Source organism: Hippoglossus stenolepis, chromosome 3 (genome assembly GCF_022539355.2).
Source record: "Hippoglossus stenolepis isolate QCI-W04-F060 chromosome 3, HSTE1.2, whole genome shotgun sequence".
Lineage (NCBI taxonomy): Eukaryota > Metazoa > Chordata > Actinopteri > Pleuronectiformes > Pleuronectidae > Hippoglossus > Hippoglossus stenolepis.
Genome location: NC_061485.1, coordinates 11,727,077 through 11,754,816, shown reverse-complemented (window position 1 = coordinate 11,754,816; position 27,740 = coordinate 11,727,077). Strand labels below are relative to the sequence as shown.

Genomic DNA, 27,740 nt, shown 5'->3' with positions numbered 1-27,740 from the left:
TAAACATGTTATATGTGACTCTTTGCCTCCACACAACAACAAACTATCTGTATATTATCTGTGGAAAAACACATTTGATTATAGTGGAGAGTCATTTAGTTAAGATTGGAAATGTGGTTTCTCACCAACACAGCAATTCCTGTTCCAACTGTAACTTTTATACCATTTGCATTAACTTGGATTTTGTTGTTAACAAATCCAGTAAAACTAGTTATTGCATTTTCAAAACATCCACGACCGAGTCTGACACCAACAGCAGCCTCTGGGAGGAGAGGGAGGACATCAAAAGACGGAAAGAAGAAGAGGCAAAGGATGGTAGTTTTCCTTTCTGTGTTTGAGGAGGCTGTCCCTAAAGTGTGCATAAGAGGCTCCCTGTGTGCGACCCTCTCAGCATTCAGGACCAGAGTGTGAGGGGATCCGACTATTGTAAGTTTCTCTGTGTGTTGTCTGCAGAGGGAGAGAGAGAGAGAGAGAGGAGAGAGAGAGGAGAGGCAGAGAGAGGAGAGGCAGAGAGAGAGAGAGAGAGAGAGAGAGCGAGAGAGCGGCAGCAACCTTCCCTTCAAGTTACTTGCTCCAGCAGCTTTAATTCAGAGGTGTATTTTAAACTTATGAAAATATTTCTATCCACAGCCGCACTTCATCTCAGCAGAAGTTTTCTTACTGCTTCAACTCTACTGTCTCATCTGCACCACCCCTCCCTCCTCCCTCTGCTGACTGCTTGCTGATTTGCTTCCCGGGGGAACTTGACGGGATCAGAAGAGGCTGCCGAGCGTCCATCGACTTGTGGAGCGGACTCAGGTTTGCCAGAGTCGTCATGGCTGTGTCCCAAGAGCGGATTGTGTGTCTGGGGCTCTGGGTGCTCCTTTTGCTCGGTGCAGGCATGGAGGTAGCAGTGGAGGGATGTAGCTGCCACCCAGCACACCCACAGCAGCTATTCTGCAGCGCTGAGATCGGTAAGTTATTGCCTGGAGATCGATGCATTTAGTTTAAAATCGAAAAGCTGCTGCCTTCAATAAAACTAGGAAAGTGATTTTAAGTTCCTCAGACTGTAAATTCACTAACCAAATTGGGAGGAGTGGGCCCCCCTCTGAACTAACTGATTGATCATTTGGCTTATTGATCAACTTAATGACAATACATTCCATTCTAAAGAGTAAACCTGCTGATACAGAACTAATCAATAGAGTTTCTAGGCGAAGCTTCTCACGGCAGGTGATTTATTATTGTGGCTTTTTCCAGCTTTATTTAAAGAAAATATCAATTGTTCACAGAAAGATTTCAGAGTCAATGTTATTAAAGCTTTATATAGGATGACTGTGTAGTGAGTAGTGTGGATCATGGGCAATTAGTGGAATTATTATTGATTAATATTATGTTATTAATGTTATAACAAGTTTTTTTTTTCCCCAGTGAGTCAAAAGAAGAAAAACAGATTCACCCTTCTTTCTTTTTATCTTTTATTTATCACTCTATGTGAAAACAGGGCAGCCCCACTATCTGTTTTCTGTGGTTATGTATTTCAGTCGTCTTGCTCTCAATCACATAAAAACAAACCATAGAAAGCCGACAGCACTGTGTGGCCCCGGCCTACTTTCTATCTGTCTGTGTGTCGAGCTGTCTGCCTGTCTCTCTGTCTGACACCCCCCGTCATCCTCTTCTGTCTTGTCTCAGCAGAGGCCAAAACCAACACTCTGCTCTGACTTTGAGTACTTGGCTCCAGACTGTGGAAAGCTGGAGTATGTGCTTCTGTCAAAGGTTACACTCCAGCAGAGGAGAGCGAGGGAGAGAAAGTAGAGGAAGAATAGTCTTGTTTTCTAATTGGTCTGAATGTGAATCCAGGTTTAGAGAAGGGTCAGCCGCTTCAAAGCGCTTTGAAAATATGTGCCTCAAAAAATTGTCAGTATGAAATGGAGGCTGAGGCCTGTTTTCAAAACCTCCATAACACCAATTAGAACTGGGTTATGGGAACACAATGGGAGTTGGACTATTTGGGGCAATGTTTTTAGGACAGAGTTTCACATATGAAGTGTGTCATCCATGAGTGAGATATAAGAGTGATTATTCAGTTTTGTTAGTAAGTTTTGGTTTCATGTTGCAATCTAGGGAGCTCACTAAAGAATTCTGTGTGACATGTGACCTATGGTTGTCCCCATGTGGGCTTCTTGACATTGATTGGTTTGTAGATGGCACACTTTTGTCCGTTTGTTTGAAGAAAATGATCGAACCGGTTACTTTCATTAATCACATTGCCACTGTAACATCATTATGGTACTTGACACTAGTTTGAATGTGCCGAATGAACATCCTCATCGTTCAAACATTACATTGTTGGAGGCGAAGACTGAAAGCAAACCTGCGAGCCTTTGCAACTCAGTTCATAGAGAGACCAGTAAAGCTTGTGCTTTTTTAAAATTACCTCTAGAGTTTAATGCTGTTTCAACTTCCTGCAATTAGTCCAAAAGTCCAAAACAGTGTTTTCACTCAACAAACGAACTGAACCATGGTTCAGTTTAATCCAGACCAAGACCACCTATTTTGGCCGGATACAATTTTGGTAGTTTGGTCTTGCCTGTGGTACGAGGCGCATTTGACACCTTTTGCTTTGGTTCAGCCTGAACTGAAAAGTCTGAAGATCCTGACCAAACAAGGTCGGTGTTTATGACCATAATTATTTTGGTCTGAAGTCATAAAAGAGTCACACATTATTCTCCATCATGAAGCCACCATTCAAAACCTAAAACATAATTTTTGAAACAATCCCATTACAAAATTATGCATGTTACATGGTGAGCCATATTTTTTCTGTTTGAAGCACTGCACCAAAACCAAATTGGTTCTAATTGCTTTCCAATCATAGCTTAGCAGTGGAACCCGGCTGGTAGAATGGTCTGTATTTCTATTGCATGCGGAATGGGGAAGACTGATCGAACCTGACCTTCTGGTTAGACGACGACTGCTCATCACCTGAGCCACAGCTCACAAGCTACAGATTTCTCCATGTGTTGAATCAGTGAGAATGAGGCTGTAGTAAGAACAATACTTGGTAATCTAAGAGTTAATCCTTTCCCAAACCCGAAATATGGGTGCAAAAAGAATCGTCTGATCATGTGTAATACTGCAAATGTTAGCACATTTAACTAATGAGCTAACTATCTACAGTAATAACGCTAACATACTTACAAAGCCATGCAGCAAAGAATTAACAAGGTCAATATTATTGTTTGTTAACAGGTAGAGATGTTCCAGTTCCATTTTCCCCTTCTTGATACCAATTCCAATACCTGGACTTTGAGCGTTGTAATTGGCAACATTAGTTAACATTTCGAAACTGAAGTCTTGCATAAGCTACACGTTGCCGTTTTACTTGTGGGACTTTCCAGCGTGAAATAGTTCGAACTGTCTCTAGCTCTGGCTAACGCTACACAAGTGAAATCATTTCTTCTTGATCAATATGAAATGCAACCCACCAAGTTTATATATATATAACGAGTCAAACAGACAAACAGTTTTAAACCTTTTCCATTAGCCAGCAGCTAAGAGAAAATATGCTAACAACAGGTGACAAAATCATTGACTCTTAGCTGCTTCTGTTTACCTCTGTGTGAAATCAATAACGAATTTTTTCAAAGGCTGCAAAGAATATCAAATTGCCCACAAATATACATATACGTATTTGTAAATTGCATATGTCCTGTGCAAGGACAAAAAGCTTGATAGGTGTAGCAAGAGTAACTCAGTCGGAGCAGGGTTTGGCACAAGGTCAATTGACCACATGTTCTTTTGTAATTAGGTCCCATTTCCTCTGGTCTGTTTGGGGCCTTGTCCCTGTTTTTAGATTTATACGTTTGAGTGCTGTTTTCGACACAAACGTCAGGGATCCCCTTTTATGTAGGATGCAATTTCCTGAACCCATAAATAACAAAATGGGAAAATGCCTAATTTACAATAAGTGTTAATAGTTAAACTCTCCTGGTTGTGTTATAAGGATAGACTGGTGGTGGCCTTTAGTTGACCTGACTGTTGTTGACAGAGTTGCTGAACCCTTTGAATAAAGCTGTACATCTGACTAATATCCCATCTGGAGAAACCTTGGCTGAATCCCTCTCCATGTTCGTGTATTTTAGATTGTGTGTGTGTAGGTGTGTGTGTGTGTGTGTGTGTGTGTGTGTGTGTGTGTGTGTGTGAGTGTGTGTGTGTTGGACAGAGGCCAAGCCATGCCAACACAGCCTAATCCATCTCTCTCTCTTTCTTTCCCTCGTTCTCCCTACTTCATTTCCATGTCTATAGGCTTGGTCTAATGGGCTGCATACTAACAATATCAGAGTGAAAGCCCACTGACAGTCCAGCTTTGTGAGCATGACAAGGGTGCCGATTCATGTGGGAGGGGGGAAGTTACTTACTACATCAGTTCTCATGGTACAAGTTTGCAATATTTCCTGGGTTATGTGGCCGTGAGGCGGATGCACGGACACTTTCCCTCTGCAGGCATGCCTGTCCTGATTCCTGCTTGTTACACAGCTGCAGCAGTTGAATCGAGTGGGTAAACTAGCCTGTCCGGTTCAGAGGATGTCGAGGTGGGGGGTAAATATTTCAGAGAATCTGGGCCAAAAGAATCAATCATCAGCTTGGAAAAAAAAAAACAAGTTCTGCAGTTAAATTGTTGCAGAACACCTCATCGATAAGTGATGTCAAAATTGTCCAAAAAGTATTCTGTGCTGAACATGACCCAACCCTGATTTTTTAAATTCTTATCTGGCAAGAGCAGATATTGTATTGATAAATGATTAAAAGCCCTGATCTGCTGTAATAAAAAATGACTGTACTTTTCTTGGCTAATTGGCTACAGCAACTTCTGTCTTTCGACAAGTTGCACTGATGTATGGCCAAAGCCCAGACTGCCCACGATTTGATCCTTTCAAAGAGCACTGCTATGGCTTTGGGTATTACTCGTCATTAATAGACCACATACACCCATCATTCAGACTTAAGTGGGGCAGCAAATTTAACTTAATCTACTTACACACGTTTCTCCTTGATGATCTGAACAAACAGGGCAAAGATGGCAATACTATGATCGTTGGTACAGTGTAGTATTCCTGTATATTTATTATCATAGTCTTATTGAGTGATATAATAGCCGAGGAAGTGGGTGTACTGATGTAAATGTACTGACTGGCAGTTACCCTTGCTTTTATTCTGAGCTAAGCTAACAGTCTGCTGGCTTTTGTATGTTTAGACAGCTATCAATTCTCTATATCAGAAAAAGTTCAGTATTGATACTAAACGTGCTCATCATGTACATGGAATCTGAAAACATGGGCTAGAAAGAAGCATGTATGTATTTCGGGGTTGTAATTGGGCGGCCTACTACACGAGAGAAATATTCAGCATGGAACCATGCATTTGTTTGTTGATTGGTTTGTTTGTTTGTGATCAAGATTGCACAAAAACAACTGAACAGATTTGCACAAACCTTGGAGGACAGATGCAGTGTGGGTCAGGGAGGAACTTGTTCAATTTGGGTAATGATCAGAATTTCGAACTTTCTTTAACATTGAAGATAGGGTGTTTTTCAACATTTTTTACAATTTCCAAGAGAATAATTCATGGATCTTGATTTTTTTAAAAAGGTACATTAAGGGAACTGATATCTATGAGTTTGTGAAATATAATGCAGCTTGGTTGAATTTAAAGGGCCTGTTGGGCCTTGGTGGAAGTATGTGCTCTACTGAGGGCTATTGTAGCTCTTTGCATGGATTTTCCAGGTCACAGCTACAAGTGTGTGGGTGAGTATAAAGGTAAATGCTCCCTTACAAGGTCTGACAATGTAAAATGCATTACAAGGTATTATAGAGCATCTATGGGCTAATTACACTTTAAATGTACTTTTTATAAGCTCCCATTTCAAGAAGTCTGGCCTTTGTATTGTCTTTGTTTAGCCTCCAATTGATTTTTTAAAGATTCAGGATGTTTTCTACTTCACCTCATATGAACTACACGAATTCCCACAAGTTCACATTCACTTTCTGTCTGTACGTTTGTATGGAGTCCTGCCTTTCCGTCTTGCTGCATGTACAACAAACAAAAGACGTTTTTTTCTTCTCCTGAAACCGATTTCACAGAACACGCCGAGCTCCTCCTCCTCCTCTGACCAGCAGACAAAACCGCGATGTAGTTATGTGATGAGCGAGGAGCAAAAACAAGGGGGTGGTTTTCTTAGCTGTATGAGAGAGCGAGCGGGTTAGGAGGGGTGCTGGGTCACACTTTCTCTCCCTCTCGTTAATCCTGTAGCTTTTCCCTCTCGTTCAAGATTTTACCAAGGTCACTGGCAGAATGTTTGCCTCTCTGTTCCTCTAATCTCTCCGTCTTTCTGCATCTCACTCTGGTGACTCTACAGGCGACTGTTTTCTCCCTCCCAGAGATATGTGGAAGGAAAGAAATGGCAAATATATACCAGTGTTAAGTGATAAGAATATTCTTTACATCCAGTTTATTTGAAAAGACAAATTGAACTCGCACTCCAGGTCAAATACTAATCAACATATTTTAGCATATAAAATGTAACCCTATATGATCTAAGAAACTTGAACTAGAAATCTCTTCAGAATTATATTGTACATTCATATACTGCCTTTGTGCCGCTGCTCTTCAGAGTATCACATGCAGCTATAGCTGTGATCTTGATTATGTTTGAGTTATTGAGCTGCAACAGTGTTATTAGTGTAAAGGAAATGTTTTACTGTGGAATTACTTTGTCAGTTGACAGGAAAAGTAATGCAGACGTGCAAATTTTATTGGTTTGTGGGAAGGAAAAAAGTCGATTTCTAGCAGTGAAGTCTATAATACTGAAGTTTGATTTGGCACAGTGTGGACTGCTGCATGTTGTGGTCTGGATGAGTAAAACCTGTAATGTTCATAATATTATGATTATTATGAATATTTTCTCTCTAAATGAGATGGTGTTACTTTCCTGTCGAGAACCACAGACCAATTATCCTGCTGCTTTTCTCGTCTATTTGATTTACAGCACGGGATAAAATAATGGACAGTCACCTCTGTGCCAGATATGGTTTGGCACCAGCGTGCATATCGTGTGAGCGGTGTGTGAGATATACTGTATAAATACACGTGTGAGTGGAGTCAGTTAACGGGAGTGTGCAAGCAGAGGGCTACTTGTTATTCTATGTGGGTTTTGATTTTGCCAAGAGGAGAGGGGGGACACATCCTGTATCACTACTGAGAGCGACTGGGACCATCCATCCATCCATCAACCCTCTATTAAAAACTATAGAGAAGAAAAAACTGTCAATAAACAAACATAAATCAGATTGTTTTTATTGTCATTGTCTCTTGCATGTAAATCCCCCTTCTTGTCTTGTCTCTTGTTTGTATTTGGCATTAATCCTCGGTTCCTTTTCCTGTTGGCAGTGATAAGGGCAAAGATCTCCGGAGAGAAGATAGTGTCACCTAGCAACAGCTCCTCACCTTACATGAAGATGATCCAATATGAAATCAAAATGATCAAGGTGAGACCTCTGGGCAGCAGTAAAAGCTGCAGCTGGTGCAGATGTTCATCATTTTGACTGTCTGTGCTGCTGCGTATACGTGTGTCATTACATTTGTCGGGAGGAGAAGTAGTAAATAAACTCTAACAGGTCCCACCTCCTAAAAGTCTGAAATATGTGTGTGGATGGCAGCATTCAAACACAAAAAAAGTCCAGTTCAGTTGTTCCACATGACCACCTCCATTTTAACCTACATAGCAGAATCAGGATCTGCTCTTGATAAGAGTTTCCATTTAACATCCAAAATGTTTATTTATATATTTACAGACATATATATCTCTACGTGTTGTAGTCTATTTCATATCTGTTTGATGACTGAGGCATTATGGATCAGTATATTTTGGGGACATATTTAGTTTTTGACATATTTAGCTGTTGTGGTCCTGTCATTATTAATGCTAACATTGCTGCCACATCCCCTTTTTTTCTTGAAACACCAACCTCTTCCCTCTCTTGTCTCTGGGTGTCTGTGATTTCAGATGTTCAAAGGTTTCGATAAGGCCAAGGATATCCAGTATGTGTACACTCCAGTCTTCTCCTCACTGTGCGGAGTCAAACTGGACTACAACAATAAAGCAGGGTACCTTCTCTCAGGTATAGTTATGAAAGTCAACACAGACTGCGTACAGTGATGTCAAACTAATACATCAGTGATGTTTTTAGTAAGAAAACACAGCGGCAATGACAGGAACACCTTGTCCCATATGGCTATTTTAAAGGAATAGTTGAACATGTAAGGACAATTGCTTATTGGCTTTCTTGCTAAGAGTTAGATGGCACCACTCTCATCTCTATACAGTAATTACAGCTATCAGCCGGTTTGCTTAGTCCTGCATAAAGACAACAGCTGGTCTGGCTTACAGACTGTACACAAAGATGGACTACGCATCTCATGTGATCATGTTGTGATGTCACCAATCAGGGAGCATGTGGAGCGATGGGAGGATTTCTATTGGCCAATGCGACCTGGTCGAGTCGTGGGACAACTTATCACTGTCACAGAAGAAGAATCTCAACTACAGATACCAGATGGGCTGTGAATGCAGAGTGAGTAAGGACTGTTCCCTCATTCTTCATACATATTAATCTTTGTCCCTTTCGTGTGTCTCAGAGAAGAGGAAGCAGAGCAACTGAGCTCTTGAAGCACCGAGGTTTTCTCGTCTCTTAAACTTTCTTTTCCATTTTTGCACATAAAAAGGTTTTCATGTGTCTTGTGATCATTTTTTCCAGTGGAAATTCAAATCTCATTGTATAAAATGTCCTCAGAGACACTGATCAAGTCTCCTAACTTCCCCCCTAAACCATTTGCGAACAAATAACGAGATGAGAGCGGAATAAATCAAATACTCTTCTCCCCTCAGATCAACACTTGTTATACGGTGCCGTGTGCGTCTACGGGAGAAAACGAGTGCTTGTGGACTGACTGGCTGCTGGATAACAGCCTTAACGGGGAGCAGGCTCGGCAGTACGCCTGCATCCGCCGCTCCGACACGACCTGCAGCTGGTACCGGGGTGGACCCCCGCCTGAGAAAGACTTCTTGGAGATGAGTGACCCCTGACCTGTAATTTCCCTCCCGTAACGCCTTTCCTGCTTCGTGCTTATGTGGCTCAAATTTGGCGATTTCACTGAATAAAAAAATGGGCAGATTTTTATGTTCGAGGGAGCTTAACTCACTGCCGAGCTTCTGTTAGCTGAGATCAGGTGGTTTCTACAGCAGTGCTAGCGAACGTCTTATTATCTGCAGGGGCTTTCAGCAGACCTCTGAGTCATTTTCATGCTCTCACACATTCCACTTCACTTGCTGTTTTTCCACAGAATAAGAATATGTGAAGACCTTTCACTGCACATCATTCAACCCAGTGAATCTGCTCTCTAACATTTCTGTGGAGAGAAAATAAATAACCTTTGCAAAAGAAAAAAATCAAGGACCTCATATGTTTTGCATGCATAACTTAGAAAGAGTTACATAGTAATCCGAGCTATATTTTTCTTAAAGAGGTATAGGGAAGGTGGACAATTACAGTAAAAAAATGGGGGAAGTAGAGGAAAAAAAAGATGTCAACTTCTGCCACAACCCTGCATAGCAAAGTTTCCTTTACACACTGTCATCAGAACTTCTGTGCACACATTTTTGCAGGTAGAGCACTGCCACCTTTTCTGGTGTGGAATGTTTACCTTTATATCGAAATAACTGTCCCATGAAAATGAAAATGCACTGTATTTACAACAAGGCAACACCTGACGTCCAGAAATATATATTATATATGACCATAATTATCATCCATCTAAATCACAACAGTTTGAACTCTCAAATTTCTGAGACTGTACATATTGTATTCCAGTGAAAATTAACGTTTTAAAGGCTAACCGGATCTTGTCTTATAGCGTGTAGAGGTTTTTATCTTGTGTGTGTGTTTAGTTTCCTTGGTTAAACTCTATTACTATTTCCTGTGCCAAAAAATCTAATCCAGCGCTTTAACAACAGCACTGCCCCCTGTAGAAGCCACACCCCGTCTCCTTAAAGGAAGTGATGTAACAGGACAGGGTTCAATTCATGATTTTAATTTATGATTTTTAGGAAGTGGGTTCTCCTCAAGCTTCAAGTTCAAGAACAGATTGTAAAATCGTTGGCGTAAGATATTAACAAACAAGAGGAGAAATAACTCTTCATAAATGAGTTAATGATGAACAGGGATGCAAACAACTCAGGGACAGGTGGTTCGCAAAACCTCTTTAATGAGGAAACTACATTGATCAAAAAACTCTACTCAGCTGTCAGGACCGCAGATCACACAGTTGTTTATTCTCGTCTTGGTGGACATACACACGTTCTCTCCCTGCTCTGTCTTTACGGAACTATTTGTTGTTATTAACGTTACAATTCGATCACAACATAAGTTGAGCTCCTTCCAATTAGCCCCTGATTGTTCTATTTTTCTGTGTATGCTAAAACAATATAAGCAAGGCTGATACTTAACTGAACAATTTGCTTCAGGATTTTGTTTTGGAACACGAGACAAATTCATGATGCAAGAGTGTAGACATTTATCTAAAAGGGACCAAAGTTACTGAGGATGTAGTTTAACTGAACGCTTGTTACAGTAGCCTAATCATGTCTCTTTAGAAGCGGGCAAATGTCAAGCTGACTGAGAAGGACACGAGCTGAACTGGAAATACCTCATGACAGGTTCTGTTTAGTAGTTGTGGTTAAATGTCACATCTAAGTCATGTCTTAATTGGCCCAACAGGAGTTGCAACAGCTGTAAAGAGCAAGAACACATTCATTTTTTATTCACTCCCCTCGTCTCCCACCTGTCTCCCCTCGTCTCCCGCGTCTCCCACCTGTCAACCTTTCTTCCCCTGATGAGTTTGCATCCCTGGATTTAAGACATTATTTAATATAAAGACTCAATGTCCCAAATCTGAATTGACCCCTGTCTGGTTACTGGATTACTTTGCTGAAGTCATACAGATTAAAACACTTATTATTTTCATGCATTAGCAGGGAAAATTATAAAGATCCTATTCGGGTCATTTTGAACAATAAAATAGTTTCATTCCAACTGCACGATGCAGTAATTTGTTACATTTGGAAATGTGTTAATTAAATACAGATAATGCCTTATAATTGTATGGCTTTAGCAAAGAGCTATCAAACTATTTCATGTTTGTTTTATACTGAACAAATTGTTTTGGTTTGTATTTATGTGTCTGTTTCTGTCTAAATAGAGTTTTTTTTATTTCCATGTACCAAAAAAGATTGTATATAAAATGTCTCAATGGATGAAAGTGTCACCGACTCTTTATTTATTTTCTTCTGTTCCCAAAATGTTAGAAAATAAGACTCCACATAACTGAGAGATGACCTTAACAGTTAAAAAAGAGAATAGATTTATAGAAGAGTAGTCTCTGCAGTAGCCTTTATGCATGTATGTATATATATGTAGTATGAAATCATAGGTACTATTTATACTTCTTTAACAAACACACCTCATAAATGTTCTAGAAAAGATATTCTTACCATGTCTTTGTAGTTGGGGTAGAAGGTCTGATCAATGAGAGGGAACTTATCTGAACCCAACCTCTTCTGGTTATTGATCAGCTGAGAAAACTGGAGGAAACAAGAACCAAGAGAGAGAAGCAGAAGGGAATCAACTTCAAATTAAACATAAGGACACAATGAGTGTAATATGCCTACAACAAATATACACTATGTCAGTTTATGGGTCATTTTCATTTAGTAAAAATCACTGCCATCGTGTTGTTACTGTGCAATGGTTCATATGAAAGTGACATCATATTTTGGACATCATCATGTTCCAAATTATCTTGATTAGAACTGAAAGAAGCTGCCACCTCCATTAAAAAGCATCTTCCCACATCTCCTCAGGCCACAGTCATTAAAACAGTGTGTGGGTTGTGTCAGTTGTTAATGAGTTTTGCTGGAAATGCTTACGGCCCAAGGCTTGTCACAGAGATTGTAGATGGAGTCCAGAGAGTTGACCGAGGGGACGCCCGCATACTGCAGGCCGATGATCAAGTTCCTGAAGTCCTCGTTCTGCGCCATGCTGAAGGCGTGTTGACGCACCAAGACAAAGTCGGGCCTGAACGACCTGGATATGAGAGATTAAATGAAGCTGAAATAATAAAAAAATCACATTTTCTAGAGTTTTGTTGAGCATTTCTTTTCACAGTCTGTCTGTCTATGATTTTTGATAAATACAGATAGTTTTGTATGCAGATGTCAATGAATTGCATTTTTGTGCAGATGAAAGTGAAGAGATGACATTAAACACAGGTCATGATACAGATTAAAAACCCAGCCATAAGTGAAAGGTGAAATAAAAACATTTTCCACTTTGGATGCTGCAGCAGAGTAGTTACATAAGTCTACCTGGCCGCATTAAATTACTTAAATTGGAGAATGTAATAAAGACAAAGTAGTGGTCATGTCTCACTTCTTAGAGAAGATTATTATCTGTGAAGGAGTCTTAACAAGATTTCTGTTTTAGTTTGCGAAGCCACATGAGAGAGGAACACATTTTGTCTTGGATGCTTGACGCTTGAATTTGATGTTAAATGAAGCCTGAAGTTGGTAACTAATGTTTCATTTGTTTTCTTATTATGTGTAATTAAAATGACACAACAATCTACATGATAGGACTTTGTAATGGATCAATTTGCCAGCATCACTGAGTCAGAGGCAAATCGATGAGATATAAAGTATCGTTACTGGAGGAAATTTTATTTAAACACATGCAACCTCCATGCACGTGTCTGTCTGACCTGCACCTCTGCAAGAGTGTAACTATTTCACCTTCTCTTTTCACATGATGTTTTCTTATGAAATATCTAAAACATAGAATAAACACTCCTCACAGGTGAAAACTTGTTTTAGCTGTTCTGGTCATGTTTCCTCTTCTCAGACAATCTTGGACGGTGGATTTCACCTTGTGCTTTTTAAATTGAAAACAATTGTAAACTGAGATCTTTAATAAAATTGAGCAGTGGGTCTTAGGTAAATGATTGATGAGCCTTCATGTTTTAATGCATCACTAAGTAAGACAATGAGCTGATAAATGGTGGGAGACTGATGTGGGGATAATTCACTCAGCACAAAATCTGTGGTAAACAAACAAATTAGTGTCTCTCAGGAGGGATGCTGGTAAAAGTCTGTAAACGAGTTTGGAGAACTGGTTTCCAAAGTCCTTCAAAAGTTTAGAGGAAATGGTTTCAATGCATTTGAGGGGAATTAGTCACAACGTTTATTTTGCATCGTGATGCGCTGCCTTCCCAATATCAAGAGAGGTTTAAACCTAAATGGACAATAACACAGAAAAGACGACTGCTTGCTGTGTAGAGGGAGACTCGACTGCAGAGAAGAGCCACAGCGCATATGTCCATGACAAGGAGTAACAACATGGAAGAAAGGGAAGAATGTCGATAACGGTGAGTACAATTTAGAGCCTATACTTTTATACTTTAACTTGAGTAAAGAGGTGGACTCAATACATTTACTTTTACTTCAGTAAAAGTATCTGTACTTCTGTTAAGAATGTGACAACTTTTGTGTCCTACAATGACATATTTGTATGTAGGAAGACACTCAGGTCAACAAACACAGCGTATGGCTGTTTGTTTCCCATTTCCTACCAACAGTGTTTCTTAAAGCATGACGGCAGACAATCTATAACCTTAACCATGTGGTTATTGTCACTGTAATCACCTGTAATTGGGCCATTTGTTGCCACATTATAAACTAGATTTATTCTCCAACTGTGATTTATAGCACAGACAAATCCAGTTGTGCTGCTGTATGGGGCATCATGTCTAATGGGCACTGACAAACAGTGTGTTGTGCCAGTAAACAACTGGTTGTACATTTGCCACTTTTAATAATAACAAGGTTCTTAATCTGTGCTGATACATACGATTGGAGATTGATGTTATTGCCCACTCTTAGAGTGAGGGACTGGGTGAGGGACTGGGTGAGGGACTGGGTGAGGACTTGAAGGCGGCTGGATGGGGACTGAAATCAGACATTCAACAACTGAGAGAAAATGTGGCATGAATGTGCCAAAGTAAAAAGAAAACTCCTAAATTGTAATAACCAGTTCATAGTTCGATGGTTTTTCGTAATCTGTCACAATTTTACAAGGTTTCATGACTTTTTACTGCTTTACTGAGAATAAATCTCAATAGTAAAACACCAAAAACCTTGAGCTCAATGAAATGTTGATGGTGATGGGACATAACACCTGTTACTTGCTCTGAATATGTGAGAGCGAGGAGATGTGAAGAAAGACAAGGGGGTGGACATAGAGAGCGAGAAAAACAGAGTAAAAGAGATGTAGAGATCAGTGAGAGAAAATTCTGGCACAGTGTGACCACCACCGGCTCGTTATGCTCTGAGAATACTAATCAGAGTCTCGGAGAAGCTAAAAAAGACTGGTGGGGAGGACACAGCAATTAATGTGACAATAATCTCTTCATCATTGACAGTAAATTGTAAACATCAGCAGGGTCTTGACTCTTCTCTCAACTGGAGACCAAAACCAGTGTTGCCAGTAATTCATCCTAACTGGTTTTCACTTTGCCCTGCGTCAAAGACTAAACAATTGAGGGAGGAAAAAAGTTGAAATGAGACGACTCATGAAGAGACACGAAGTTAGATAACAGAGCTTCATTTTTATAGTTTTTCTGCTGAATTAAGATTTAAAAAGGAAGCAAGAAAGAGAGAAAGCTCTGTGATGTTTATTTCTTCTCGTTTAATAGACTCTGCTGCTAAAATCCACAAAGACTTTGATGATCTTAAAATGTGAATAATTACAGAATAAGCCAAATTATTTAATACACGTTTTCTTTTCTCCAACAAATGTCACGAAAGATGGGAACCAACAACTGGTTGTTGATTGTTTGACTGATCCTGATGTTTTGATTCCTGTTTGCCAAATACATCCTTTTTGTTCACTTGATATGAAAAAGACATGCATGATATGCTCTGTTGCCCAGAGCGACATATCATCTTAATGATTTATTATAATAATATAATAATAATAAACTTTATTTATATAGCACATTTTAAAAACTGTGTTTACAAAGTGCTGATGTAATCAAGTAAATACTCAGTAGAACAATAATAAGTTGTATCAAACCACAGCTTAAAGAAGTGCTTTTATTATTCTTCTTTTCTATTTTTTACAAAAAAAAAATCAATATTTAAAGTTTGACATTCATGAGTAAGAACAAATTGGTTTGGGGCAAACAGCCATGAATGATGGAAAGTACTGAGACAGACACATTGTTGGTTTCTGTCTTTTCACACAATTAACTGACACTAAAGAAAATAGATAATAATGCTGCACTTATCCTTTAACAAAACAACAATGCTGCATCCTGGACCTGTTGTTAAAGAGGCCTAACTCACCCACGACCTTTTGCACATTTGCATTTCTACATTTTTCCATTTACTTAATGTGTGTTTATATTGATAATTTCTGATTTAATTCGTAATGCATGCACCGATGAGATAAGCAAATGTTGAATACGCAGAAACACAACTCAAAATGTTACGTGTTAAAGCGACTGTGTCCCTGTTATGTGCTGATTCTGCCATTTCCATAGAGTATTACAGATAAAATATAATAATCTTGATGGTTTACAGCCTCTTCCTCGCCTTTAACACCAAATCCGCTGACTCATCAGGCTCTCACTGCAACATTTGCTCAGGGACTGAAAATCATGAATTTCCACATATTCTACAATGTAAATATTTCCCATAGTTCATTCAGTAATATAAGAAAAGCTGCAGAGACATTTGAAAAACATGATGTCCTCTTTGGGGTTGAGGTTAACTCAGCAATACACAGACTGCAAAATCACTGCTCTGACGTGAATATTTCTGTCAGCTCCAGTGAGTCAAGGTTTCCCTGACCTCACATTAAGTCAGTGGACAGTGTTGAGTGCATGTTTGTGTGTGTGAGCATGTGAGGACCGGCCCCTCATAAAGCATAATTACAGGCAGAAGATGCTGATAGTCAGACTGACGCTGCTGTCCTCATTTCCTGCTGGTTTTGTTTCCTGGTGACAGTTACTGTCTCGCATAATTCGGTCTGTTTCTGGGACACTGGTGCCTGTGTGGTTTTGTAGTGTGTCTGCGTGATTGTCTGCTTTACAGTGTATTCACATGTGTGTACGCAGATCTACTGTGCCAGTCTGCGGGTAATGGTTGTGGCCACATGTCTCCGGCTCTTTTTCCACCAATCAGAGGTTTTAGTAAACAAGTGTTATTCAGCATTTTTCTGAGTATTCTGGGGATTTTCCCTGTGATCTCATAGAAAAGTCTTTGGATCATCATTCATTGGTGCAAACATGGCAGTAAGACTGTAACACTGCACTGGACCGATGAAAAGTGGGGACTTGAGATTTGTCTTGATTTTCTTTGGGACATTTTAGGATAAAATTTCATAATAATTTTTGAATAGAACAATTAATGTCAAACACAACAAAGCACATTATACTGTTGACAGCTTCCTTATACTTACTGAAGACGAAATGTCCTCAAAACAACCACAACAGTTAAATATTGGGACACATTTGAGACATCCTTTGAGACATCCTGAAACTGGATTTATTAGCTGCATTTGGAGGTTGTAGATTTTGCTTATTTCTGAGCCCCACATCGGTAATACTTAATTCATCCCTCAAGGAGAATGTTTCGTTAAAACAAATGCTATTGTTGAAATACTTCAAATACAAAATGAGGATCAAATATCCTTGCAAATTAGGGAAATTAATCCCCAAAGCAGGGACACTTTTTTAAATGTGGGGTGCGTTTAGTGTCAGGACATGAGGTCCAACTGATGGTGGTGAGGTTAGTTTGTTATTTTTTTGTTGTATTTAGTGATTAATCTCATGACCAGTATCAGGATGTAGGGTAAACAACTAAAATTGGGATTAAAAGTATGATCTTAAACCATAAATCAACAGAGTTCCTCAATAACACTCTCTGCGTGTACGTGTGTGAGCCATGCATGTGTGGTGCTGACCTGACCACTTTGGTACCGCTCCTGACGACCTGCATGTCCACGTTACAGGTTCCATTTGAGTGCGAGATGAGGTTGACCTCAGAGAACTCGGCCTATGAGGATGGAAAAAGGATGGAGGACAGTTTTATTAGTTACAAACATTAAGTCTTGACATAAACACAGATTGAATACTCAGAAATCCCATTAAACAATAAATGGCCCCTAGTGCTTTGACTGTAACAACTCATATACAAGAGAAAAACCAGATGCTTATATTGTTAGTGCTCCTGGTTATTGTGCGAACAGGAGATGTGTAATATGTCAACTCTAATCTATTGTTGCAGACACATCATTTTTTCATTTGAGTCACTTGCACTGGGAGCAAAACAAACTAAATAAAATACTGAAAAACGTTCTCGTCCAACAAATCCCCTCTGCAGAGGCAATAAAATGAGGTGAAGAGAAAGATGTTGGTACTGGATACAAATACAACAATTCTTTATTGTATTAACTGGGATACAAACAAATAAATTGTATAGAAATACCATATAGCTATTCAGGTACAAAACCATATTGGGCTTTGGTGTGGTTGCAGACTACAGTGAGGATTCCTCTGTGACTCATAGCTGCCGACTCCTGTCTCCACCAGTGACTATTTTTGTTCCTGTGGTGAGACTTGTAGTTGTAATTTAACTGTCAACATCTATTAGGTGTGAAACCGTTTGGTGTGAAATCCCAGAGACTTGTCATTTCAAATGCAGTAACTAAAGCTTGATTCATGCTTCTGTGTCGAAGCCACGCCGTAGGTGCGCATGAAGCCTACGCACGGGGCCCAGCATTCAAAGTTCAGAACACTGTTAACTGTTACTGAGCGGATCGTGTTGGAGTTGGAGCTGATAGATGTTTAAGAGCAATTACTTTTTCTTAAAGAACTGCAATGAAGAAAAGAAAGAAGTCGTCTGTGTTCGTTCCTTCAACTCAATTCAAAACTGGCGCAGAGTCTGCCGGAAATGCGATGCTACCCAGCGGACCAATTACTGCTCTTGCGATCTGCGTTGCCTCAATGTGTAGTTCAATTTTTGGGGAGGTGCACATCAGGGTACAGTGTAGGGCTCTGCGTAGGGTACACATCTACATGTAGGCTATGGCGTAGCTTCGACGCAGACGCATGAATTGGGCTTAAGTGTTGAGTGTTCACCCTGCATGAAACCAAACAATCACAAGCTAACAGCATGATACTAGAGGAAAAATATTTAGGGCATCATTAAAGTCATTAACTTTGATCTTCTGTGGACCTTAAATATCTGAATCCATAACTCAAGGTGATGCTAGAAGAAAAATCAGGGGGTCACTATAATCATCATCTCGGAACAACTAATATCTGAATCAACTTTGGAGCCAGACAATCAAGTAGATGTCAAGTTTCCGCTCATGATGTGAAAATGTCGACCTCATGATGCTGAGGGGAAGGAAGAGGATGATCTAAGGTGTTGGAATTCAACCTCTGGGAACCATGAACATGTGTCCAAAAACAGTCATGATGAAAGTGTTGGACTAACCAACTAACACGTTGACCAACATCGCCATCCCCAAAGCCCTGATGCTGGCATATCACTGTAACCTCAATATAACGAGGCAGAGTGACAGCATTATTTTGTTTACACTTCAGGCTCCAAGTTATTTTATGTCACTTCTGACCTGTTGTAAAAAGTAAAAGACAAGTGGCTCTTATATGAAAGCGTTTTTGTCGTTTTGCTGAAAATGTGCTCAGCATCAGTGTCTCTCCTTGTCGGGGAAATTCTATACATCCCCACATCAAACATGTGAGTATGGTGTCAGTCCACTTTCATCCTGATCCCGCTCACCCTTTTATAAATGACTCTGCAGAATCAAAGGTCTATAAAATCAATGTTATACCTGCTCCACTTTGATGTCGTAGTCCCCAAGGATCTTCTTTCCCCGAAACACTTTGGACCTGGGAAAAAGAGAGAGAGAGAGAGAGAGAAGAGATTGAGGCTGACATTTGTGCAGCTGTCTGTGCTGCCCTCTCCTGGACACATCCCACTCCCTGAGGAACAAATGATGGAGAGAAAATGGATGCCTGCTCGTGCGCTGTTAATGGCCAACCTTTCTCTGTTGTAGGAGACAGTTTTTTCTATTGAGATTTTTGATTAGCTTAAAAAAGTTTCAGCAAATCAGCGTTGCCAAACCAAAACTGCAATTAGTGTCCGTCAATGGGCTGTAACACCAAAATCTGATTAAACCTGCAATTCTGCTGCAATTATTTGAAAGTGTCATCTTGCAGCTTGAATGATGAATGTTCCCAATAACAATCTGAATTGATGTTGACTTCCTAATATCTTGGCTGCAACTCGCTCAAGAGTGATGTAGAAATAGATTGAAAGCACACACACACACACACACACACACACACACACACACACACACACACACACACACACACACACACACACACACACACACACACACACACACACACACACACACACACACACACACACACACACACACACACGGCAGGCAGGCAAAACAGACTGACAGAGAGAAGGAGGCGAGCAGAGGCACGCAGACCGCCAGACAAAACACAAACAGACAAAATGCTCAGGACGTTTCATTTTACTCTACACTGTGGATGTATCGCAGATGCTTTACACGGCCTCCATCATCAGCCCATACATAACAGTCGAATACAGCCATAACCATGAGCCTGATAATATGGCTAAAAATAAGAAGTCTTTATAGAAGATATTTTATAAACTATAGATAACTCTACAACATATTGATGCCATTACATTAAATGTGTGTGTGTGTGTGTGCTCATGGTCCCTCTGTACACAACAAACTAAAATGTATGCAAGGTTCATTCCCTATAACCTCATAGGACCGTGTGTAGTGCAGCACAGAAGCATCTGGCTTGTTAATTTGGTTCATTAGGATCAGACCATCTGTGAGAGCAACACTCTGAGGGCACGATGCAGGAACTTTAAACTATCAATGACCACACAAGCAAAATTGGTGACCTCAGTATTACAGAGATACATCTTTCTCAGTCCCAAAACAAGGTGCATTTTGATGGGTGTTTGTTATTTTAGGGAGAATGGCAGCTGCTTGAACACACTACGATGTTGCTTTGATGATGACGACACACTAACCTCCACCACTGAAACGCGTCAAGTCAAAATGCAGTTTCTCAGAAGAATTCAATGCAGAATCAAGCATCTATGGAGCGAATGAGGCTCCACATTCAGCTTCTGCAGTGCACAATGCAAAACAATACACAGAGCCAAGGGATGCCAGGCCAATGCAGTAATTGACAATTACAGGCTAGTGTTCTACTGAAAGGCGGCTGATGTAGCTCCCTCATTAAAGTCCATTAAAAAGCATAATGTAGCTGCCACATAGCAAAACACACCATCTGCGAGCATGAATCCTAACAGAGCTGTTAGCGAAATCCCGACAGAGGACTCTCACAGGACACTTTCGAACCACAAATGAAAAAGTAATCCAGTCCTGCTTCCTATAGAACCATGCAAGTATATACAGTACTTGGGTATAATCTTTCTTTTCACATCCCAAATTGTCCGTGCACTTTGACCAAGTAGAACCTACCTACGTTTCTATAGTAACTGCAGAGAATTTTGTTTGCTCAGGCAATGTGTGGGTGACATTAAGATCTTCAGCAGATCTCAGTATTGCTATTATCCAAATAATGCAGAGTGGAAATTCTGAGACAGAAATAAAGGTGAATTTACACAAGTACGTGCTCTTTAATTCATGAGGTTCACAGCTCAAGCAGGGCACATCTGGCGTGAACATCTGAAGACTGGAGCTGCTCAGAGGTTTTTTTTAGGATAAATATACCCAAATATATAATTCTGGAGAAACGGGGAATCTCAGGAAGTATGAGAAAGTGATATTGATGGTATAATAAGTATCAACAGTTTTATGGGAAAGTCATGTTGAACTAATATGTTTTTGAAGCTTTATCTTTAAAATGTATGGACTATGCCACTCTGTAAACCTTAGAGGATTTTCCCACCTTGATTACATGGATGAATTAGATGCACAGGAAACATCACGACCAAACTGTGGCTCTACACTGAGCGATGTTCAACAGCTGAGCATGAGAATCAATTTTTTATATTGATCTGTGGATGAACCCTTTCAGATCAATGCATGTAATGACAGAGGGAGACAGAGAAAGATGACAGAGAGAAAATACAGAGAAGTGGAATTAGTGTCTTAAATGATGGACCTTCAAAATACACACAAACCCAAAAACATCAATATAATCATAGTATTATTTATCCAAACTTGGCTCCACAGCGTACTCTGTTTCCCTGAAAAACATTATTTTCTAAACTACAAATTGACGTTTGCTCACATAGCAGAATTATTGTCAGAATTAGCACAAGAGCCAAAGAAATATCCTCTTCAAGCTTTGTTTTACATCGATTATAGTCTTGTATAATACAATGAGTTACTGTTGGCAAGAATAACCACTGTAATCAGGGTGTAATGACTGTGTCTGCTTCTAGTTGCAGTATGATGCATATCACTTCATGACAGGTGATGTTCTTTCTCACACGCTCCCACACTTTCTCGCTATTTCTCTCCCTCTCCCTCCTTGCATTGCTATATTTCTCCCACTTTACCTCTCAATTCCTAATTTCCCCCACCCATCTGTTCTTCTCTCCCCTCTCTGGTGATCATGATCGATTCAATGCAAACACACATTAAAGGAATGTATGCCTACAAATGAGCCATGCATGTCAAGTGACTGCTTTTTAATGGATTCAGTCTAACAAGAATGATTGCGCAGGGGCGTTTGTGTTGCTAAGCTGTTTTAAAATGTAGAAATCACAAGTCAAGATTAAGGAATCAGGAATAAACTAACTATCTATGACAGGCTTGGTGACTTTGATTGGTTAAAATTCTTTTTTCAATGAGCTGCACAAAAACTACCATCCCCCTATTCTGGCACTCGCATAGTCGCTCTAGCAATGCAAGACTTAACAAGCCCTGGCCTTCTCCTCGCTTGGTCCATGAATGGAGTGGAGAGTGTTAAACAAGAATCTCATAGTTGGGGTAAAAGGGCACAAAAGGTGTAACAACAGTCCTGTCAGCTCGAGCGTGGTGGGAGACAGTGTAATTATTTGGCCAGCTGGCAAGCTGTTACTGTGGGTATATAGAGATGAGAACACTGTGGAAGGAACAGCACCAGGGCTGGTGAACTGTGCTGGCTGCAGACTAAGAATTTATTTTTCAGTTTCTATGGAAACTTTCTGACTGCATGCTACCTGTTTCTGTCAGTTTTTCCAGGCGTTCTTGGTTCTGATGTCAAAGCGTGTTTGCGTATTCACTGCAGTCTGTGGGTCGAATCTTTGACACATGGTGCACTTCAGACCACGGCCCGAACCGTGAAACAAGTGTTTTACTATTGATGACATATGGGAAAAAACTACATCAGCACAGTAGGACTTTTCTGCCAAATGCTACTTAATGATAAATCTCTTCAATAAGATCCACTAAAGAGAAAGGGTGGGATGCTGCATGTAACAGCAAGAAGGCTGGTTTATTTATATCCAGCAAAACTAATCATGTGCATGGGAAGAAACAACTTATTCAACAGGAAACCACAGGCAGAGAATGTGATAAACACAAGCAATTCTGCAGGAAATAAAAAAGATAATGTTGTCGGGAGTGGATGCATAAAGTCATGTAAAAACTAACATAGACATTTGCATGAAAAATTGTGTTTCTCTTCTTCATGGTAGACTACCATTCTTTATTTGTAAATGGTAAATGGTCTATATTGTGCTTTTCTCACCTTGATGACGTCTCAAAGCGCTTTTACAGTAAAGTTTAATGCCATTCACCCATTCACACACACACATTCATACAGGGCATCTATGGGCAGCACTTATTCTATGAGAGGGTTCAGTATCTTGCCCAAGGACACTTTGACATGCAGATGGGGAAGACTTGGATCAAACCAATGATCTTGTGGTTCGAGGACGACTGCTCTCTCTATAAACACATTATAACTGATCTCTATAAACAGATTCTGCATGTGAATATGCACGGGACAAGATTTTGGAGCCAGACGCCTTCTGATGTCCGATTCTAGTTTGGCCATTCACGTTTGAGCAGGCTTTGGTTGCTGTGGAGAGCAAAACAGGCAAAAACACATTTTTGTCAGAAGATAGCCGATTAGCTCCAAGACTGAATTGTTACCAACTTTCTTTTAATAGGATTGTCGTAACAAACTTGATTTGGTTCTATCTGTATAGTCGAGACTGTCCAGGTTGATTTTTGTCATCATCTCATTTAGCATTTTCAAGCTTCTTCTGACACCGTGACACAGTAGTTTGGACGACTGCAGGGAATCAACCAGAGACTCTCAGAGACATACAATTACTTATCTTCTCTCAAGCAGAGGTTCAGACTTGAGTCATTTACCGTTTGACAACTGAGTGTTTGATTTTTACTCTGTGCACATAATGGGCGCAAGAAGAAAAAGAAAAATGGCCAGAAGAACCAGAGTTGTGATTGGCTGCACCGACGCCTCCTCCTGCCATCATCCACTCTGAGGAAATCAGGTAGAATAAAGACTGACATTTCCAATTTCTAATTAAAATGTATTGTCGTGTCATTGGTCATTTTAAATGTATGCAATGCAACAGACTTTGTCTTCTGTCAATAAATCCTGTCACATGACTGATAGGGACACAGGGTATCTCTTACGATGCATAATTATTGTGGCGGCTGTGATGTCAGATCTGTGAGTCATAAGTTAAACAGAGAGGTTGTGGGTGTTGAGGCTTAAACAAACCTTTGACAGAGCTGGACTGAGTATGAGACATAATGTATTGTGCAATCTAACTATTACTTTTGCTGAGTAATTCCTTAAGTAAACACTTCTATATTTAATACATCATTTCTAATTGACCTGCCTATTACTGGTGATTAAGAAGGTTTTTTACATAATCCATAAAGGCTGCTCTTGTAAATATTAATATGTTGTTTAATAATAGATTTTTATTCAGAGGCACAGCAGCTCTTTTCCAGGGAGGAACTGGTGAAATGTTCTATTGGAGGCATCTGATGAATTAAAGATCGGTCTAAAAAGGTCATGTAGCGTTAGTGAAACTGATTTATCAACCACTCAAATAAACAATGAGTTTTATTTGAAAGTAGTACTGGAAATGTAGCAGGGGAAAAAAGTTAAGTAGATATATGATCAATATAATATATCATTATAATACTTGGCTTTTGAATTCATGCATTACTCTTCAAAAATGTTAGTGTCATCTTCCTGTATATGTTAATATTATAAGACAGAAATACATGAGACATTTATTTTCTGTTTGTACACTAAGTTTGACAAATGATGCTCAGAGATAGAAGTGTGTGTGTTTGTGTTGGCAGAGAGGTAGACGTGTGTGTGTGTGTGGTTGTGTTAGTGAGAGGTGTGTTTGTGTTGGTGAGAGGTAAGTGTGAGTTTGTGGTGGTAGAGAGGTAGACGTGTGTGTGTTTGTGTGGTGGTAGAGAGGTAGAAGTGTGTGTGTGTGTGTGTGTGTGTGTGTGTGTTTGTGTTGGTGAGAGGTCAGTGTGTGTGCGTTTATTACATTACTGTGATGAATGATGACCTACAGGGCAGGATATTTTCTCATGTTGACACAAACGCACACTAAGGAGTGTGTACATGTTTGTGGACGCGGGTTTGTGTATGTGTGTGTGTGTGTGTTCTACAGTATCCACTAGTGGCACATCTGCTTTATTGAAAAAGGCTCATCTAGGGAACAAGTTGGAACCAACTGCAATGTTGATTGCTTTCTTAAGGTTTCACTGAGACCAGCCTGCAGATACTGAGAGTTACTGTCTGTGTGTGTGTGTGTGTGTGACTGTTAATGAGAGTGTTGTTATTGTTCTTCTTGTCCTTGGAAAGCAGACAGGTGTGACATTAATCTTATTTTGTTTTAACTCAGCTTTAACTCAACTATTGTAGCCGGGTCTTTCTCTTGTTCATCACCCCCCCCCAGCTCACAGTTTGCCTCTCATTGCCATCTGAAGGTTCTCTGACATTAACCTTCTCATCCTTTAATACATTTCTCAGAGCAGAAGGACATTTTCATTTGATCAAAAAGTAATTTACTAGATTTTGCAATTACGCCGAGAATGACTCAGTAGAGTGGATACCTCTGTCAAAGCTAAACAACGTGTGTCAGCCTGTTATAGCAAAATAAATGAAAAAAATAGAGTATTACAATATCCTACATCAACAGGTCAAACTCGTAGATCGCAAATATAAGGTCCTGAGAAATTGATGAAAATACCCTATCCGGCAATGTAAAGGAAAATGATTATGGAGAATGGATTCTTCCCTGACACATGTCCCGTTCCTCCACCAAGGTAAATGCAAAGCGGCTCAGTAGTTTTTGCATAATGGAGTCAAAAAACACATGTAAACAAACAAACCAACAATCAAACATGTGTGCAAACATATATTCTCCTTGACAGTGATAAATATTGCACATTTTGCGTCACTCAATTAATATCACAGCTGTAATTTCTAATTGCTTTTCAGGAGTTTTTCAAAGCTGCACATACAGTTTATAAAATATGATGCATTGTAGGAGGTGTACACTAGTTCAGAATATGATGTTGTTAAAATTTGCATTTAAATACCACATAAACAATTTAAGAAACTTTGCTTGATGTGTACTTTTACTTCATACATTCAACAAATTTAGTTTACTTTTACATTAAATCCTGAATGTAGGATAAAATATAAAGTATTTTTATACTTTTACTGATATAACAAATCTCAATGCTTTATCCACTGCCTCCTTGACAGCAACTCCCATTCAACCCTGAACTTTGACAGCTGACGGCTGCCACAAGTCTGCAGAATTGAATCTGACTGTGGTTTTCAAACTGGCAGAACATGACAGTTTGGGAAATATACAATCTATCATTTCCCCCCTGGTTCTCAAACATTTCAGGCATAAAAAGGTAAATTCATTTTCTCAATGTGTGATTGATTTGCAATTACAAAAGGTAGATTCAAAGTTTGTCCCCTTGATTTAAGAGTGAGGCCTGCAGGAGGCATTGTGAGAATGATCAGCACCGTCAGTCCTGGCTTTCGGTCATCAATATTAAAATCAATTTGTGAATAAAACATGATAATTAACAAACTGAGTACTCCACACAGAATAGGAATGGTAATTAGGAAGTACACCGATGAACAAATCTTTGCTTATTAGACCCCAAATAATTCTTGGAAATTGGTTTAAGGTGATTGACTGGGTAATGACAATCTATCAACATGGCTGTTTACAACATAATAAACCTTTTTAATGCATTTAACCTGTTTTCTCTGCACCGGCTTTGGTGCCATGGTATAAATATTCTGCCGTCCTCCCTCCTGTCAAAGTACCTGAATGAACAATTAGCCTGTAATCGTTTTTATCCAGGCTGAAGGCAGTGGTGTTTGGGTTTCAGTTCACTAATTGAGGGGAGTGACGAAGCCAAACAGTAGCTATTTGATACGGGGCACGATCATTTCAAAACGAGAATCAAAACTGAGCCAACAACCACCTCATTACTGCAAAGTACTGACTGTGTCAGAAAAGCCTCTATGACTGTGCTAAAACAGTCTGATTAGGAATTTAGTATTTGTGCTTTAAAATGAAATCGCCAAAGAAAATGAAAGGATATATAGGACCTGCTTGTGTTTAATTAACTGACAATTAATATCAATTAAACTGAAAAGAAAAACAATCTTTAATGTTCATTGTAAATTTCCAAAATCTAAATGTGACCTTTAACAACATACAGACACGCTAGTGGTTCTGAGGCCGCACAGCAATGCAGGATAAAAATTAGAAAATGGAAATGATTCCTAGCATGATGTTATCAAAACCTTATGACAAAGACATCGAGGGTTGATATTTCACAGTTTAACTACTTAATTACTTACTCTATTATAAAAAACTATGAATACAAATAAATACAACCAAATATATACTTAAAGAATAATGCACATCTTTTTTCGCATTTTTTATTCTAGAAAATATATGCAGAGAACGATAAGTCCAATTTTTATCACTCAACTGATAAATACTTCAGGCTCTACGTTTGTGATGTAGAGACTCTCTGATGTAAGTGCTATTCATTGTCTTTATTATGACATTTTCATGCCTTGGAGCACGGCTTGGGTCGCAATTTTGCCTGGACATGACCAAACCCGAGAGAGAATTTGCTGAGCCAGACCCGAACCAGAAAGGTATTCAGTTTTTTGTATTCCAACCCGACCCATGCCTGATTTTTTCCCGACTAAGCATGTGCAGCGTAGATAGTCCAGCACACATGATCAAACCCAACCCGATTCCACATTCTCACATTCATGTATATCGGAACATGCTGCTCAGGAGAATACTTGACAACAACTGTTTAAAACTTCATTGGCTGAACTCAAATTCAACTCGGTGTCTGCCTCTCATCTGCTTGTCTCCTGAAGTAAGATGCATGTCTTGATGCACGGCCTCCAGTCACTTTGGGCTTTTAAGATAAAGGGTTGTGTTCTCAGATGGATGCAGAGTCAAAGGGACAGTGTTTTAA

At 39.7% G+C, this 27,740-nt stretch overlaps 2 protein-coding genes across 6 annotated transcripts in view; one reads left to right on the top strand and one right to left on the bottom strand.

Annotated features, from left to right (window-relative positions):
- syn2b (synapsin IIb) overlaps positions 1-27,740 on the bottom strand; it is a 77,059-nt gene that overhangs the window by 12,982 nt on the left and 36,337 nt on the right. For all 3 annotated transcript variants that reach the window (XM_035152303.2, XM_035152302.2, XM_035152301.2), the window contains exons 2-5: positions 19,011-19,068; positions 17,115-17,206; positions 12,023-12,179; positions 11,588-11,677 (exon numbers count right to left, since the gene is read on the bottom strand). In XM_035152303.2, the coding sequence (XP_035008194.2) occupies positions 11,588-11,677; positions 12,023-12,179; positions 17,115-17,206; positions 19,011-19,068 (397 nt within the window). The remainder of the gene's footprint in view (positions 1-11,587; positions 11,678-12,022; positions 12,180-17,114; positions 17,207-19,010; positions 19,069-27,740) is intronic.
- LOC118104976 (metalloproteinase inhibitor 4) lies at positions 324-11,350 on the top strand. 3 transcript variants are annotated; one of them, XM_035152307.2, is made up of 6 exons: positions 324-426; positions 631-953; positions 7,429-7,526; positions 8,045-8,159; positions 8,488-8,612; positions 8,927-11,350. In XM_035152307.2, the coding sequence occupies exons 2-6, from the start codon at positions 815-817 to the stop codon at positions 9,122-9,124; spliced, it is 675 nt and encodes a 224-aa protein (XP_035008198.1). In that variant the 5' UTR covers positions 324-426; positions 631-814; the 3' UTR covers positions 9,125-11,350. The 3 variants fall into 3 exon arrangements, with proteins under 3 accessions (XP_035008198.1, XP_035008199.1, XP_035008197.1); XM_035152308.2 differs by lacking the exon at positions 324-426 and having other exon boundaries at positions 498-953; positions 8,488-8,616; positions 8,927-9,119; XM_035152306.2 differs by lacking the exon at positions 324-426 and having other exon boundaries at positions 499-953.